Source organism: Lacerta agilis, chromosome 6, assembly GCF_009819535.1.
Source record: "Lacerta agilis isolate rLacAgi1 chromosome 6, rLacAgi1.pri, whole genome shotgun sequence".
NCBI lineage: Eukaryota > Metazoa > Chordata > Lepidosauria > Squamata > Lacertidae > Lacerta > Lacerta agilis.
In genome coordinates, this window is record NC_046317.1 from 32,603,786 (window position 1) to 32,621,476 (window position 17,691).

The 17,691-nt window shown below is 45.3% G+C and overlaps 1 protein-coding gene across 1 annotated transcript; it reads left to right on the top strand.

The window, feature by feature from the left end:
- The first annotated feature begins 558 nt into the window (after positions 1-558).
- Positions 559-16,273, top strand: PTGER3 (prostaglandin E receptor 3). The gene is made up of 2 exons (XM_033151811.1): positions 559-1,534; positions 15,056-16,273. Exons 1-2 carry the CDS (start codon positions 593-595, stop codon positions 15,338-15,340), a joined length of 1,227 nt encoding a protein of 408 aa, XP_033007702.1. The 5' UTR covers positions 559-592; the 3' UTR covers positions 15,341-16,273.
- The last annotated feature ends 1,418 nt before the right edge of the window (positions 16,274-17,691 follow it).

Here is a 17,691-nt window from a genome sequence, read left to right on the forward strand (position 1 = left end):
TGTAGCTGCGGTTAGGAACCGCGCTTCATGAGCGATTCGACCAACCACTCTCCGACGGCGGCAAAATAGCGGATAGGCGTGTAAAGGAGCCGCGGAAGTGCAATTTAAGCTTAAGCGGTCCTGAGCGGTTTCTAAGGGCGAGAAATCATCGACGGAGCACCCGCGCTGGGCAGCCTAGTAAGTCTCGAAGAAGCGGCGCCGGCTGCTATGGGCACCGGGGCTGGCAGAGGGAGGAGGGAGGAGGGACCTCCGACGGCGGCTTCCCTGACATCGGTCCTCGAGTTCAAAACAAGGTCTGCTGAACGGTTTCGCTGACAGACGGAAGCCCCCCTTTCCGCGCCGGGCAGGTGCAAGAAAGCGGGTGTCTCCCCTCTTTCGGCGCTGCGGGAAGGCCGCCCGCCCCCGCCCCGCTGCCAGACCCAGATCAATGGAGCCGCTCCGCCGTCGGGGCTCCGCCCCCCGCGCCTGCCTTTAAAAGGCAGCCGCGGCTCGCTCTGCTCCTTTGCCCGCCTGGCTTGTGGTCGTCTAGCTGCGCACCCCCGGCCGGCCATCCAGCCAGCCAGCTGCCTTCTCGCGGGCGCCCCACCATGGGATGGGCCTGCCCCGCTGCCCACCCCGTCCCGGTGCCACGGCCGCTCCCGCCGCCCTCCCGACCAGCAGCAACATGACTTTCTACGGGCCCTACGAGGGGCGCCTCAACTGCACGCCCATGGCGCTGCTGAACGCCGCAGCGGGTAGGGAGAAGGGCAACTCCACGGCCGCCGCCGCCGCCGCCACCAGCCCGGAGGAGTGCGGCTCGGTGTCAGTGGTCTTCGCCCTGACCATGATGACCACGGGCCTGGTGGGCAACGGGCTTGCGCTGCTGCTGGTGTACCGCGCCTACCACAAGAAGCAAAACGCGCGCAAAAAGTCCTTCCTGCTCTGCATCGGCTCCCTGGCCCTGACCGACCTGACCGGGCAGCTGCTCACCAGCCCCATCGTCATCGCCGTCTACCGGGCCGGCCGCGACTGGCTGGCGGTGGACCCTTCCCTGCGCCTGTGCACCTTCTTCGGCCTCAGCATGACCGTCTTCGGGCTGTGCCCGCTCTTCATCGCCAGCGCCATGGCCGTCGAGAGGACCCTGGCCATCCGCGCGCCGCACTGGTACTCGGCCCACATGAAGACGCGCGTCACCAAGGCCGTCCTGCTCAGCGTCTGGGTGGCCGTGCTCGCCTTCGCGTGCTTGCCCGTGGTGGGCGTCGGGCGGTACGCCCTCCAGTGGCCGGGCACGTGGTGCTTCATCAGCGCCCGGGATCAAGGGGGTCCCCACGTGGGCAACGTCATCTTCGCCTCCACGTTCGCCTTCCTGGGCCTCTTCTCGCTCGCCGTCACCGTGGCGTGCAACGTGGCCACCATCGTCGCCCTGGTGTGCCGCTGCCGCTCCAAAAACTCCGCGTCTCAGTCCAGGAGGCAATGGGGCAGAATCACCATGGAAACCTTGATCCAGCTGCTGGGGATCATGTGTGTCCTCTTTGCCTGCTGGTCGCCACTCTTGGTAGGTGGACAACCTGTCTCTTGTGTTTGTTTGTGTGTGTGACGGACTTCACTGTAGAATAGCTGGCTACCCACCACACCCTTGGAAAATTAGCTGTACATAAATAACTTATTTTTTATTTAAAAAACTGCTCAGAATAAAATATATATGAATCATTCCTTTTTTGGACAAATGTAAATAAACACGAAACTTTATAGTTTGCATTGCCCATTTGGAGGGCTTGCACAGAATTCAGAATACCTGAACCCCCCCAAAAAGAAGTCATGAGCAAAAATAAAAAACATAGCTTCTGCTTTTAACCCTCTGGTGAGGACAGCAAATAACTTCTGCAAAACTTCCCAAGTTTTACCGCAATGCTAGAAACAGGTAGGTAGCCGTGTTGGTCTGACACAGTCGAAATATATATAAAAATAAAATAAAAATGTCCAGTAGCACCTTAGAGACCAACTAAAGTTTGTTCTTAGTATAAGTTTTCTTGTACAAGCACACTTCTTCAGATCATAATGCTAGAAAGTGAGTGAGCAGGAAAGATGGAGTTGGCAATGCGAGGGAGCCTATTATTGGATGTTATGCAGGTATGTTACTTGGAAAACTTCTATCCTGCCTTCCAGTTTCTTTAGAAGTCTGAAATGTTCTTTGAAGAGTTGCACACACTCTTGGCTGCATCAGGCTAGAGATGAACTATAGTTTTAAGGAAAGATGAAAGGGTTGAGAGAGAGATTGCTTCCCATAACCCTCCTGCCCTCTGCTCATTTCTTTGCCGCTCCGGTGCTTCCAGCCCAACAGGTTTTGCAAACATTTGAAGCAGTGTGAAGAGGTTTTTCACCAGAAGTTAAAGTAGGGTGAATGTACACACCTGAAGCATCTCTGCTTCTCTCATATGGGAGAGAATACTGTTCATCTAGCTCAGTATTGCTGGGCAGATCTCCAAGATCTCTCCCATCAAGTTGCTACCTGTACCTTTTAAAGTGGAAATGTCAGGGATTGAACTCTGTGCCTTCTGCATGCGGAACATGTGTTGTGCCACTGAGCTATGGACTGCTTTCAGCACTCTGTAAAAACAGCGGCGATCATCTTTCCCCCCCTGCTTAACAGTCTTTAAAAAGAGGATGAGGCATAAAAATTACTGGACTTACTCTAGCTATTTTAGAAATGATTGCAACATTTAAAGCCGCACAAGTATAAGAAACGAGAGCTCCAATTGATATTTGAGTACCAGGTTGACTTGTAATCTTTTTAAATAAATTTAGAGAATAACTTGGGGAAAGCGTGTGGGTACCAGTTGGTGACACAAACCAGTTGCCATGCTTTTCTGTGATAGAAAGAAAGAAAGAAAGAAAGAAAGAAAGAAAGAAAGAAAAGGCATGTTCTATGTGCCAAAATACAGCAATTTAAAAGCTCCACAAGCGTGGGGGGAAAGGGGTGGGTTTACGGAACCTTTCTCCTGCCGCCATGTCCCACCGAGACACCACAGACCTTCAATTCAGAGTGGTCTTTGGACTTACTACATCATATAGCCTTTCGTAAAAATTGCTGCAATTGTCAGCTTTATTGGGGCTTATGGGTGCATTTTTTTCTACTCTGTTTTCTCAGTTCTGATTGCTCTCTTGCATTTTACTTTGCATGATCTCTTGCCATTAAGCTACGTTGAGCACCATTCGATGGAAAGGCAGGCTATGAACTTGACAAATAATAAGCAAGTAAAAGCTGCTTAATCCTCGGTTCTTTATTCTGTCCCCGGGGCAGAGGTTATTTTTGGGTTCTCTCAGCCTCACCAGGAGAAAAACAGCTGAGGCAAACGGGTATCTTGCTCATGTATCATTTTAAGTTGTGCTCTCTCTTAGAAATCAGTAGCGAACTTCCTGCTCCTGACATGTGGGTCTGTCATAATCGTGTTTAGTTCTACTCTGCTGTACTTCTATATCAGGCTGATCTAGCAAAATGGATGTTTGATCTTTGAAGTCTTTTCCTAGGCCCTATTTATACAGCTCAGCAAACTTCATCACTATTAATCTAAACATGTTCCACCCCCCAGTTTCACTAGCCCAACGCAAAGAGAGGACTGAATTTCCTCTGCTTATGAAACTCCAGAGGAGTTGTTGCCACCCATGACAGGAGGAAAAGAAAAATAACTGTTGCGGGATGTTTAGATGAGCAGGGAGAACAAAATGTCCCTCTTGCGATTCCCTTGCCACTTGCAACTAGTAGCGGGTGCTGCATTTAGTTTCATGCATTTCTTATGTTTCTGTTCTGCCTTGTCTCTGAGATGCAGCCGTGGTTCTTTCTCCCTTTTATCTTTTTAGCTTTAAAATGCTTCTGTAGCAAAGCAGGTCGGATGTCAATGTAAGAAAGGTAAAGGGACCCCTAACCATTAGGTCCAGTCACGGACGACTCTGGGGTTGCGGCACTCATCTCGCTTTATTGGCTGAGGGAGCCAGCGTACAGCTTCCGGGTCATGTGGCCAACATGACTTAAGCTGCTTCTGGCGAAACCAGAGCAGCGCATGGAAATGCCGTTTACCTTCCTGCCGGAACGGTACCTATTTATCTACTTGCACTTTGATGTGCTTTCGAACTGCTAGGTTGCCAGGGGCAGGGACCAAGCAACAGGAGCTCACCCCGTCGCAGGGATTCGAACTGCTGACCTTCTGATCAGCAAGCCCTAGGCCGGGGGTCAGCAACCTGCGGCTCCGGAGCCGCATGCGGCTCTCTGACAGGTCTCCTGCGGCTCCGGCATGCCCCCTTTCAATGCCCTTTCAATAATAATTAAATGGTTATCGGCAAAAAAAGGGCCAAAAAAACCATGAATAATCCGCATCAACGTTGAACAGCTGGGCGGTCTTTCTCAGCCCTCTCGGGGTTCCCGAGGACAGACCCAAGATTGATGTCCACCTTGACCACTCCCAGAGAGAGGAAGCGACTTCTTCACACCAATAAGCGTGTGGGGAGGGCTGAGCTTTTACCACCTCGGCGTGCCGATTGGCAGGACAGATCGCCCGCCTTGGCGCATAGGCTCGGAGCCGGGGCCTTACCGCTGAGGTAGCCACTGAGGATGAAGGCGGGAGGCGGGCACGGGAGAGCGATGCTTTGTCCGGCCAATGAGCCGCTGGGATGCCTGTTCCTGTTTGAGGGGAACATGCCAATGAGGGTGGCGTTAGGGCGGGGAGAAGAAGGAGCTGGGCTTTGCGAGTTATCGAGAGAGAGAGAGAGAGAGAGAAAAGAGTCGGGATAATAAAGGCGGCGGGAGGTGGCGGCGGCGATTGGAGCGGCCCCTGTTCTGAGCGGCCCCTGTCGGGCGGAATCCTTTTCAAAGCAGCCGTGCGGAGGGCGGAGCAGGCGGGCCAGGCGTCGCCGTGACAGGAGGGCGGTGATGGTCGCCGACAGGATGAAGTAGAGCTGCTTTGGGGGGGCGGCAGCGAAAACGTCCAGGCTGCTTCTGAAACCTCCGCCAACCGGTGCTTCGCCAGCGCTCGCTGCGGGCGGTGTACATGCTCAAGACGGCCCCAAGGGCGGCTCAGGGGCCCGGAGCCCCAAGGCCGGCGCGCTGCAGTGCCTGGTGTGATTCCCCCCCCCCCAAACCTGTTTTTTGCTTTTTGGCTTTTTGCCTTGCTCTCCCACCCCCCCTCTCTTTTTCTTCCTCCCCTCCTTTTTTAATCCAAGGGGAGAAATCCCATTTTTAAAACAAACAAACAAACGAAAAACAAACAAACACCCCCCACAGCTGCTGCAGCCACTCTATTTGAATTTTTATTATTACCCTTTTCTCCCTCTATCCCCCCTTTTTCTTTTCTCTTCCCCTTTTGTTTTTGTTTTCAAAAAAAGGAAAAAGAAGAAAAAGATTTCCCCCTTTATTTTTATTTTTTAAACTACTACATATTTTTAATAGATATTCTCCCCACCCCACCCCACCCCCAATTTATATTTTTCCACCCCACTTTTCCATCCCCCCCTTTTTCTTTCTTTATTAGTTCGCTTGCCAACCTATCTTAGAGGGGGAAGCCCTCTCTCCCACCCACCACACCCCCCAAAAAACAACTTTGAGCTGAACCCCAAAAAACGGGGGTAGATCACTGCTGAAAGTAGATCACAGTTTCTTGGGAGTTGGCCACCCCTGGTATAAGACATGTAACTAGAATAAAAAATTTAAAAAACCAAGCAAATAATTGTAATAACTACTGTAATAAAGCACTGCTATAATTATATATAATTTCCCTAAAATTTTGGTTTCATTCGCCTTTCCGTGCTGAAATGTCACAACCTGAACGACCATGGCTTGCCCCCCCCCCCTAGTTTTGATCCTGGGTACGCCCCTGAGTCAATGCAAAAAAGTAATAACTTATTCTTGTTGTTTTTACTAATTATACTTTGCATTGGCTCCTATACGTTATTTATTATTATTGCATTAAGGTAAGAAACAATATATGCAGCGTTATATTTGTTTTAAATGTTGCAATGGTTTTGCGGCTCCCAGTTGTTTTTTTCCCCTTTGGAAATGGGTCCAAGTGGCTCTTTGTGTCTTAAAGGTTGCAGACCCCTGCTAGCTCTGTGGTTTAACCCACAGCGCCACCCGCGTCCCCCAATGTAAGAAAACAAACAAGTGAATAGAAATAAACGAGGTTAGGTGGCGACCAGGAACCTGTGGCATCTCAGGTGTTGTTGGACTTCAACCCCCAGGCAGAATGGTCAGTGGATGGAGATGATGGGAGCTTAGGCCCACAGGTTCCCCATCCCTTGGTTAAGGGAGTGCTGGATAGAGCCAAGGTCACCCAGTGAACTGCTTGAATGAGGCCATGTCTGCCTTATTGAAGTCTGGTTTTCTCAATGCTATATTACACTGGTTCCCTTTCCTAGAGCGGCTGGGGCAACCCAGTCAAATGGGTGGGATATATAAGTAATAAATTTTTATTGTGCACAAAAGCTTATAGAGAGAGCTGGGCATGCATTTTAGCCTGTAATTAAGAGCAATGGTGAGTATATCATCATTGGGCTGCAATTAAGAGCAGTAATGAGCTACCCAAAACACTGCTCTTGCATAAGCCTCCCAGACAAGTGGCATTTGCAGCAACCAGATGTTTGTCAAGGAACAGAATGGTAGGGAGTGGTAAATCCAGGCCCTTCGAGGATTTACCAAGGAGTTCTTGGACGGGGAAGATCTTGTGGTTACTGCATTGGGAGGGAACCTTGCAAAAAGGTTAGAATTTTGCTGAGGATAGAGAATAGATTGTACCTTTGGGCACCAGTGAAGTGGGACTGAATGAATCAAGAGCTTGTGGCTGGCCAAACAACATGGGATGTAAAATACGGTACATCAGTGCATTTAGCAGGAAACAGCATCAGCTAAAGAAGGGCTAATAATTATGTGGTGGAGGATTTAACCCTTTCTTCCCCTACTGCAGTCCTAAGGAAAAAAACCCTCTTATAAAAGAAGCTGTTTGCATTAGAAGCAAACTCCCAACTTGAGAGGGAGAGATTTTCATCAAAGACTGCAGCAGATAAGGAGTGGGCTTAGTTTTCCACCCACATTCAGATTCACACTCCTGCCCCCATTCCAAACAGATTCTATTTACATAGTTTTAAAAGCAACCTCGAGCAAGTTAAATGGAGAGAGTGAGCATTTAAACTCCCATCTAGAGTGGCCTTCAGAGATTCCTGGGTGAATGAGTACTTTGTAAAGTGAGGTCAGATACAAATGAGATATAGAAGGTATAAATGTCAACAGTAATCCATTCACAAAGAATGTGTAAGTAACCCAGGAAGCCCCGCATGGAGGAGATAATTACATTTTGAAATACATTTAAATGGATATAAAAAGACATTTAACGACCAGAATTTCCCTCTCAATCAGGACATGGAGTGAATGTTTCTCCAGCCCTTGGGCCCTGAAATGTTGGTGACCCCTAGGCTACAGTGCTGTGCTTCTTTCTCCTCCAGCTAACATGATCATACGATGGCCCAGTTTGCCATCTGCTGAATCAAACGTAACTTCATAGACTGGTAAACAGAAATAGCTAAAGTATTGGCTCCCTTGTCCTGGACTCAGTTATAGTTCTAAGTATCAGATGCTGTGATTTTACTTGGTTAAAACTATGTCTTCACCCATCACAGGGAGGACCAGAAATTGCAATAGATGTTTGTTAATCTTTTGGAAGAGGTAGTTGTTTAGAGAACACGTCTTTATTTTCAGTATGGGGGGGGGGGATGACAAGCTGCTCTAACATAATTAACATGCTTATTTTAAATTAAAAAATGAGTGTTAGAAAATGAATACTAGTGAATCATGATGAATGATGACAATTAATTTTAAAATAGAGATCTGACCTCCCTTATGTATAATAATAGATCAAAATGTCATGTTACTAATTAATATTTTCAAAATATTATTTCAAATGTTTACAAATGTCCAAGCATGCAGTCTATTTTGTTTTGTCAATATTACCTGTACAGTAGATACAGCATAAGGTTGGAACAAATCTAGTCTAAAAACTGTCTGAAGTCCACAGCTTGGTTGGGAAACATTTATTTATCTTCTCCTCTATGTGGTCTATAAGATCTGATCATTTGGTTCATTTCACAGAAAAGGAAACTGAGATTTAGTCAAGTTGCTAAGGTGATCTTCTGTGGAATAACAAAAAGAACAGACAGTAATCTCTACATATGAGTAAGAAAAATGAGTTTATACAATCAGCTCAATGGCCCACCGTGTACAATGAACTCCCTGTGATAGTAGATGAGAATAGATTGTTATCTATAGAATTTTTTTGTATAAACTGTCGTGTACAAAATGCCAAAAAGATGTGGAATGGATAATTAAAAAAATTAAATCATTCCCCACTATTGTTTTCCTGGACATGAGAATTCCAACATCATTTAGCACCAAGAAAGCATCAGAACAGTCGCATCTCTCTCTCTCAACATAAGCTCTGGGAACCATAGGAAGCTTATACGGAGTCAAACCATCAGTCCGCCTAGCTGAGGATTGTCTACATTGATTAGTGGGGGCTCTCATTGGTTATCTCTTAGGACTATGTGGAGATGCCAGGGGTTGGACTTACGACCTTCAGAATGCAAAGTGGATGCTGTACTACTGAGCTATGTCAGTTCCCTTCCAACTCTACAATTCTATGATTTTGAGATGCTGTGTCAGTATGAGCATTTGAATGAGAGAATGGAAACCATAGTCTTGAAGCTCTTCAGGGCAATGGAGGGATTTCACGACTTCAAACATGCAGAGGCCATCAAAAGTCCTTGGACTTTAGTGAGAATGTGTCAAATACATCTTGTCATGGCCCTGCCAGGCAAGCAGGGTGAAATGACCAAAGCCAGGAGAAGAAGGGGTATAATTAGGGAATGTAGGGATTGGTGTCTGAACTATGCAGCAAGGCATTTTGAAGTGTGGGCCCTTGTCTGGGGTGGGGAATGCCATTTTGCCTGTCCTTAGCTAGCAACAGGGAGTTTCCTATGAGGTTCAGGGCTCTAGGCCCACAGCTGTAGATCTTTGAATTTTGCTGTGACTGTTTTCTTCCATTCTGGAAATTGCTTTACACACACTTCAGTGAATTCGCAGCTCTGTGGCAGTTATGCAAACAGATGCAATGTGGATAAACCCCCTCATTCTGAATTACCCTTTGTTCATTGCTCATAATTGCTGTTCACTGGGCCTTTGTGTTAACAGTTGCTTTCTGTGCTTGTCACAACCACACTCAGCCAACAACTGGATGAAAGCTCTTCAAGGTGAATATCAACAAGACAACAAAAGAGAGAGCTCTTTTTCTGATAGTGTGACAAAAGAAACCCAGGTGTCTCATGAGTGGAAATTCACATCATAACTTGAATTTAGCACAGTAGCAAATGACACACTCCTGCCTATTTCTCTATTGCCTTCAGGCTCTGGAATAGAAACAACCATTTTCTATTTCCTATATTTCTTTTCCTATAAAACCACTCTTTAATGCCCAATCAAACCTGAATCTAATGTGTTCAAATACTGAAAAACCGTGATTCCTGAAAGCTTTTGCCGAACCCAACCCAGGGGAATAAACGGGAGTTATTGCCACATAATGGGGTGCAACATGAGATGAAAGGAGGGAGACTAGGGAAATGGAAACCAAAGTACAGTGGTACCTTGGTTTACGAACTTAATCCATTTCGGAAGTCCGTTCTTAAACCAAAACCGTTCTTAAACCGAGGCGCACTTTCCCTAATGAGACCTCCTTCCGCCGGTGCCCTTCCAGCATTCAGATTCCATTCTTAGACCGAGCTAAAGTTTTTACCAGTATCTGTAATATGTGTCTTTTTGATGCAATGGCCTGTAGGCTACGCAAATAAAGTTTGTTGTTGTTGTAAAGTTCTCAAACCAAAACACTATTTCTGGTTTGGTAGAGTTTGTAAACCAAATTGTTCTTAAACTGGACTGTTCTTAAACCGAGGTACCACTGTACCATTTATTCTAGTACTGAAATTATTGGGAAAGAGATTAAAATCCCGCTTCGATGGGGTATAAAATTTCCAGAGAGCCTAAGAGTCCAGTCTAGAGAAATCTAAGAGTAACATGGGCATGGTTTGTGTGACTTGTTGCTTTATGTCTGTGCTAGGATAGGACTGCACTCTGTTTCTAAACACAGGAGTCCACTCGTGACTTGCTTTTTCATAGCTGCTTCTCAGATCCGTACGAGACCCAGCTGTGTTACTCCAGTTCCGTTGAACAGTCTTGAGAAAGGCAACATGTTGGGGCTTGCGCTTAAGGAAGATTTTAAGGAGATTTCCTACCCCTGAATCCTGTGGCGTAGGAAGGGGTCGGTGGTAGGTGTGGTCCGCCCCGGGTGCCATCACTGAGGGGGGTGACAAAATGGCAAAAATACGTGTTTTTGAAAAAAAAAATAACTCCTGTATCCACCGCATGCCCCTTCCTATGCTACTGCAGGAGCACTCTCCCCTCGAGTGATTTCCAGAAACCGGAAGTATTGCTGCCTCCAACTTTGCAGGCAGAGCACAGCCTTTATGGCTAGTAGTGTCTCCTCCATGAATCTGCCTAATCCAGCAGCGTAGCTAGGTGAGGCAGGGGGCACTGGGCGTCACACTGCGGGGCCTGCTGCGTGCCTGAGCCACGCGTCTCTCCTGAGGGGGAGGCGGCGGGTGGACTGCCTGCAAGCTCCGCGCTGCTTTTTCGAGCAGCGTGGGGCTTGTGTTTGCCCACCGCTTCAGCCGCCCTACAGCTGAGGGGGATGCTGTAGAGAAGCTCCACGCAGCGCGCCCTGTCTTGGCTCGCCCTGCCCCCATGGGCAGCTCGCTCTGCCCCCGGCTGCAAGGTGTGCGCACTGCCCCGGGCACCCGAGCAGCTAGCTACACCACTGCCTAGCTACACGTCCTAGCCAGATTATGTCCCCTGTAGCTTTCTGAAAGCAATAGCTAAGGAAGCCATCATAGAAGGTAAAGTGCCCCCTCTAAATTGAGCACTGGTGAAATATAGGAAAGAGTGAGGTTCCTTTAAACTGGAACGAGCATATACTCATGCTTCACTTGTGGTAGTCACTGCTTGAACCACATGATCCACAAGATGAGCAGGCTACCATGGCTGTCTTTTTGCCACCTTGACACGTATCCATATAAATAAGCCCTTCTGGTTATTTCCCTTACTCTTCCCACCCCTTTCCAAATGTCACTGATTCAACCTGAGATTTTTTGCACCCCATGCACCAGTTTTATAATGTGTAAAAAACAACAACAACACAGCTGTCTTTCTTGTTTAAATTTTAGAGGGGGGGGGTACTCTGTGATTGAACAGAAGCTTTCCTCCTCTCAGACTAGGCTGAATTCATGCACCTGACCTGAGCGCTGCTTGGTCACAGAATTGCAATAAGCATCTAAAGGGAGGAGAAGGACTTTGTACCTTTCCTGGATTCTGCTCGGGAATGCCAACATGCATGTGGACCTAAAAGATTCATTCGATTAAGCCACCCTAGTTATAATAAATTTACTCAACCTCAGCCTCTCTTCCTGCCTCTTGCCCCTGAGCTCAATTTACTAAAAATAAGAAGACATTAATAAGTCTGTTGCTATTCCCAAGTGCATCTAATATCAACATTATCTCTTGCTATGTTTATTTCCTTTTCCCTTGCTGCATTTTCTGTTAATCTAAGATGTACATTGTTGGCGCATTTAGAAAAAGTCTGTCTCTGACTGATCTACTGTATGTTAACTATGTTATGCAGAACATAAAACAAGTGGTGCTAGTCTGCTCAAAACTCAGAAGCAACATACAGTGATTTTAAAGGTTTTGAGTTTTTCTACTACGCAATGTTCAAATTTTTACATTCCTGAGATGTATAAATCATCCTGCCTTTTGGAAACGGAACAAAGGAATTCTGATAAATCATTGAAGCTTCTTCAGAATGGAGATGATACATTTTTTTAAAAAGAAGGGTTTCAGGAAATGGTGTGTGTGTGTGTGAATGAACATCCTTTCTGGTGGTTTTATTTAGATAGAACAATCTTAATATTGCCTCCTCTATATATAAACAAGAGATTAGAGATTGAGCAGAGTGAAAAAGCTGTATGCATTTGCAGTAGAAAGCCATATAAGTTGCATTGCCCGCAGAGAGGCAGCGGCCAGCGGCAGCATTTTTAAATTTCATGTTGAGTCTCAGCCTGGCGCCAAATACCACGACTGTGCTTTTGGAAGTGTTCACAATCAGGGATTTCTTAGTCGCGAAATGCACCTAGAGCCCTGCTAATTTCGAACGCTGCTTGGAGGCTGCAATGGAAACCACAGGAGGAGAGAGTGCTTTTGAGCACAGTTCCTGCTTGCAGGTTCCCCGCAGGTATCTGTTTGGTAGGCTTGCCATATGTCAGGAAATTTCCTGACATGTCCCGGGTTTTGGGTGTAAAAATGGTGTGGGGGGGGGGGCAGTATGCATGGCAACGCGATGGAAAAAGCAGCAGAAATAATAATAATAATAATTAATAAGAATAATTTAATGATTTATTACTTATACCCTGCCCATCTAGGTGGCTTCCAACAGCAGATTAAAAATACGTTAAAACATCAGTCATTAAAGAAACTTCCCTAAACAGGGCTGCCTTCAGATGTCTTCTAAACGTTAAATAGTTGTTTATTCCTTTGACATCTGATGGGAGGGCATTCCACAGGGTAGGAGCCACTACTGAGAAGGCCCTCCAAAAAGTTGGAGAAACAACTCCAAAAGCTTAAAAATCACTATTTGGGGTGGGGGAGGGTACCCCCACCCAAAGCTCAACAATTTGGGTTTGTTCTCAAAAAAAGCTAAACAATTTTGGTGGGTTTCTAAGCTCAGCAACTTTGCAGGTGTCGGGAATTATGGCAGCCCTCCTGTTTGGCCACTGAGAGAACAGGATGCAAGACTAGATGGAGACATTGTCTTGGTCCAGCAGGTTCTTCTCAAGTTCTTATGATATGCTGGTAGTGTGGCAGTGCTGCTTCCTTGCCTGCTATCAGGGTAAATGGTAGCTGTGCCAGCTACATTACATGCGGTTAACTCTGGATCCAACCCTCTGTTTTCATAACAAAAGTTGTGCAGCCTTCCCAGCATTGTGGGCTGGCTGTGAAATTTGCCTTCTGCTTAACCATGGCGCGTATAGAGCATCCTCCGCGCTTCAGATCTTCCTCTGATGGGTTCACACTGGGACAGGGGCCAGCGGGGTCATGGCAGTGGGCACAGCCCTGCTGTGAATGTACAGCAGAACAGCCAAATAATGTGGGTGACATCAGCCGAGTCTCTAAAGAGCCCTTTGAATAAAAGTACCCTTCAGAATTTTGAGCCCAAATGCGTTCTTTTCTGCAGAATGGCCAAGCCAATTAGTGAACCCAGGCAATATAATTGATTTTCCTTTATGTTCATTAAAATGCTAATTCGGTTTTCATTATTGCCACTGTAAAATATACTGCGTTTGGGGCATACTAAATGGACTACAGGTGCACTTTAGAATGCTCCACATGGGCTTTTGGATTAATTTCTTACCATTTAAGGATGGGAAATATTTTGACAAGAGAACCCGGTGGACCTTAAAATGGGTGAAGCTGATCAAGTACCTTTTAAAAGGCACTAAAATATATGGCAGCTGTGTTTTTATAGGCAGAGCTTAGTGAAGGGAAAATAGAAGAAAGAATGCCAACTAATCCATGGAAAAATAAATACCTCTTTGCCTTTCATCAGAAGGTACCCCATGTTTGTCTGTGTTGTATAAAATAAGAGTTGGATTGCAGAGTTGTTGTAAATGCTGATAACATTTTATGGTTATTACATGTGGGAAATGGACTTACAACATAGGCACAGAATGGTGGTTTCGTTCCTCCTTCTGTCCCTTATTAATTGGGAAGTGATGGAAAATTCCAGGGGTCGTGTCTAAGGTTAGTCCTGCTCAAAGTAGACCCATTGAAACTGAAGGGCCTGGGCAACTTTGGGCCCATTAATTTCACTGGTTCTGCTCCGAGTAAAACTTATTGGATACAATCCCAGATATACAACATAGTTGTTGCTCATTAATTGAGCTTGTCTTCAAGGATAGAACTGCCAGCTCACACACACACACACACCCCAAAAAACCCCAAGAAGTCTTGTTTTGATTCATGCTGGTGGGTGTGGGTGTGGGTGTGTGTATTTTGAAGGGAGTGTGATAGAGGAATGGTGTGCACACTCAGTCCATGACTTATCATACCTTATACCCTTATATCTCAGCTCAATCATTGCAATCATCTGCAGGTCATCCCCCAATTTGGTGGCGTGAACTTAGTGTCATCAGCTCAGTCCTATGGAATGCTCTTCTAATAGAGACTCAGTAGGCACCTTCTGTTTTGACCTGTGAACACCTGCTGAAAAGAATTCTGTACTTTCAAGCTTATGCAGGCAAATAAGAAGACATATTTTGCTGGGGGGGGGGAGATCCCAGTTTTTTAATTTTCCCATGTTTTTTTATTGTATATGTGTATGACTGTTATAAAGTGCTTTGATTTTTTTTGTTTGTTTGTTTAATGAATACTGGTATACAAATATTTTTATAAATTCAAAATGGCTGCCTTATGTTTACAAGTTTTGCAGTGCTGAAAAAAACCTGCAAAAACTTCAAACAGAGAGAGCTGAGCTTCCAACTGAGAGGACAATAGGACAAAAGAGATGCATGTTTGCAGTAGAGGAAGCAGTGCCTCTTATCATGGCTCCTTCAACTCTCTTAAAAAACATGGTCTACCTCAAGTCTTAGAAATTGTGAGGGGAAATCTTATCTTCCTTTGGGAGACATAAATCAAATTAAATGGCACAGGTCACATTTTGGCATCCATAAATGCAGCCTTCTGGAATGAGGAGTGGCGTGTAAGAACTAATTGAAGCAGGTAGTGCTACGGTCTCGTGACTTTCTTTGATCTGATAGGCTGCAGTGGTTTCAGGGAATGCCGTCAAGTTGCCTTAATTTGGACTATTGTTCCACGTCAAAGAATGTCTTTAAATCATTGACCCTGTCTCTACTGCACTCATTTCCCCTCTTGTTCCCTTAGATTATGATGCTGAAAGTGACATTCAACCGCACCTCTATGGATCATTGCAGAGAATCGTGCAACTCTACCCGAAGCACAGAACTGCAGCCAGAGTGCAATTTCTTCTTGACCGCTATCCGCTTGGCCTCACTGAATCAGATCTTGGACCCCTGGGTTTACCTGCTGCTTAGGAAGATCCTCCTGCGAAAGTTTTGTCAGTTGGCAAGTGCCATCTCCTGCCGCTCCCAGGAGGGATGGAAGGGGCGGCACATCATGTTGTCAGACAAAATCAGGCGCACACCATGAAGCAGGTTGCATGTCAACAACTTTCCTTGCACCGCCACCTTACTGTGAATATGGGCATCCAAGTTCTGTCCGTTTCCCTCTGTAACTGAATTGCAAGGACGTAATATATTCCATGGACTAGTATTTTCAGTGTCTGCCAGAAATTGTTAACTTATAATGATATAACTAAGAAACCTGCCTATCTTTTGAAATCCATAGCTAAGAGTGCAGCTTTTTGTGTACGTCCAAAGACATCGCAGGGATTTTCCTACTACATGGTAGAAGAACCGACCATTTAAAAATCGGAACTTTGACTGTATATTCAGTGGCAATTAAGTTATTGAAGACTCTACATTTGTTTGACTCTAAAATTATTGTCAGAAATTTCCTTTGTTTCCAGTCTTCTTTTTGACTTACCGATTAAACCAAAAAGGAAGAATGATCCTTTTTCATGCTGATTCCAGATGTGAGGGATAGGGTGGGAGTTGAGGAATAATAAATGCTATGGTGTGAGTGTTAATGGTTTGTGTCCTTTCCTTAAAGTTGGGAAAGTAGCAAAAGGCCTGTCTGTCAAATGCATGGAGTCACCACACTAATTACTCATTTTCAATAAACACTAAAGGTCTTTTTTCAAATGATAGTTTGTTACCTGTTGCATATTTTCACTTCTTTATGCAAGTTCCCCTTGTTATTTGCTGCTGCAGAGAATCCATGTGTCTACTCTCAGTGAAGTATTTTATGTTCCGGAGAAAGCACATTTTCCTAATATTCAAACTACAGCATTTTGCCTCTGAAAAAAAACATGTTGCTTCTATATTAGGATTCTTGGCCCTGGAAAAGCAGTGCTTTTCTTCAATCTATTAGAAGCAGAAATAAAATAGCGGTTCCACAAGGCACTTAATATAATTCTATATTTTGCAGTTAATTACCCCCTTTTCAGATTATCACAAATACTCTATGTCAGGGGTCAGCAACCTTTTTCAGCCGTGGGCCAGTCCACCGTCCCTCAGACCATGTGGTGGGCCGGACTATATTTGGGGGGGGGGAATGAATGAATTCCTATGCCCCACATATAACCCATAGATGCATTTTAAATAAAAGCACACATTCCACTCATGTAAGAACACCAGGCAGGCCCCACAAGTAACCCAAAGATGCATTTAAAATAAAAGGACATTCTACTCATCTAAAAACATGCTGATTCCTGGACTGTCTGCAGGCCGGATTGAGAAGGTGATTGGGCCGCATCTGGCCTACGGGCCTTAGGTTGCCTACCCCTGCTCTATGTTATACCTCTTCTACGTAATAGTTAAGGTTATGGTGATGTAGTAGATTTATACCTCACACCTTCCTCCAAAGGAGCCCAGGGTTTACTTCTGCATAAACATAATATAAAAATGTCCTGTTCAGGAAAGACCACCTGCAACTTTAATTAGAATATTCCTCCTTGCAGCTTCTACCTCTAACTGCTTCCTGTTGAGTGTATTTCTAGCTTCATTTATGAACTTTTGATGAAAGGCCTTGTATCTAGCTAGTCCTTCTCTCAACTACTTTTCTTGTAAAAGAGAGAAATGAGTGGAAACTGCTCTCTGCACTCTCATGTTAACTCCGTGCTGAAAATAATCTGCTCAGTGTGAAGTAAGTATGGAAATGTCAAACATGGGCAGTTTGTTTTATTTAATTCAGGTATTTTCTGGTATTATTTTAAAGTCACATTAGCATGTATTTTTAAAATTGCTTTAGCTATGTTCTCTCCCATTTTATACGTGTTTGAGCTACTTCATCTACCATGAGGGGAGATAGTCTTCCTGAAAATAAATTGCTTTTAAGTAGTGTGTTTTTTCTACTTACTCATAACCCTTAACAGTAACTGAAAAGCAGCTGCACCATAAAAAGACAAATAAAAAAAAAAAAACTTCAAATGAGATTTGGATATACTGATGTCATTCAGCATCTACTTCATGAATCATTATGAGTAAATTTTTGGAATCTGAGCCAAGAAAGACTTTTCTTTTGCTTTTTGACATAGCTGCTACATTATAGAAAGCCTTTAGACAGGGGTGAAGAAAGTTCAGTATAAAAAAGGTACAGCTGAGTGAGCCTGCATCCCCTAAAGCAGGTAGAAAAGACCCGTGGCCCTGCGGAAGATGTCATCAGCCCTAGCTAGCATGGTCAATGGGCATGCATGATAGGAGTTGTACTACAGTAACATCTGGATGGCAACAGGTTTCTCATCCTTTATCCTATGGGCTAGAGGAAAGTTTGATATCCCTTTCTTGATTCTGAATTTTATATGTGTGTGTGTGTGTGTGTGTTAATAGTTGTCACAGGCGCATGGTGTTCGCATCCTGGCGCTGAGTAGACCACAAAAA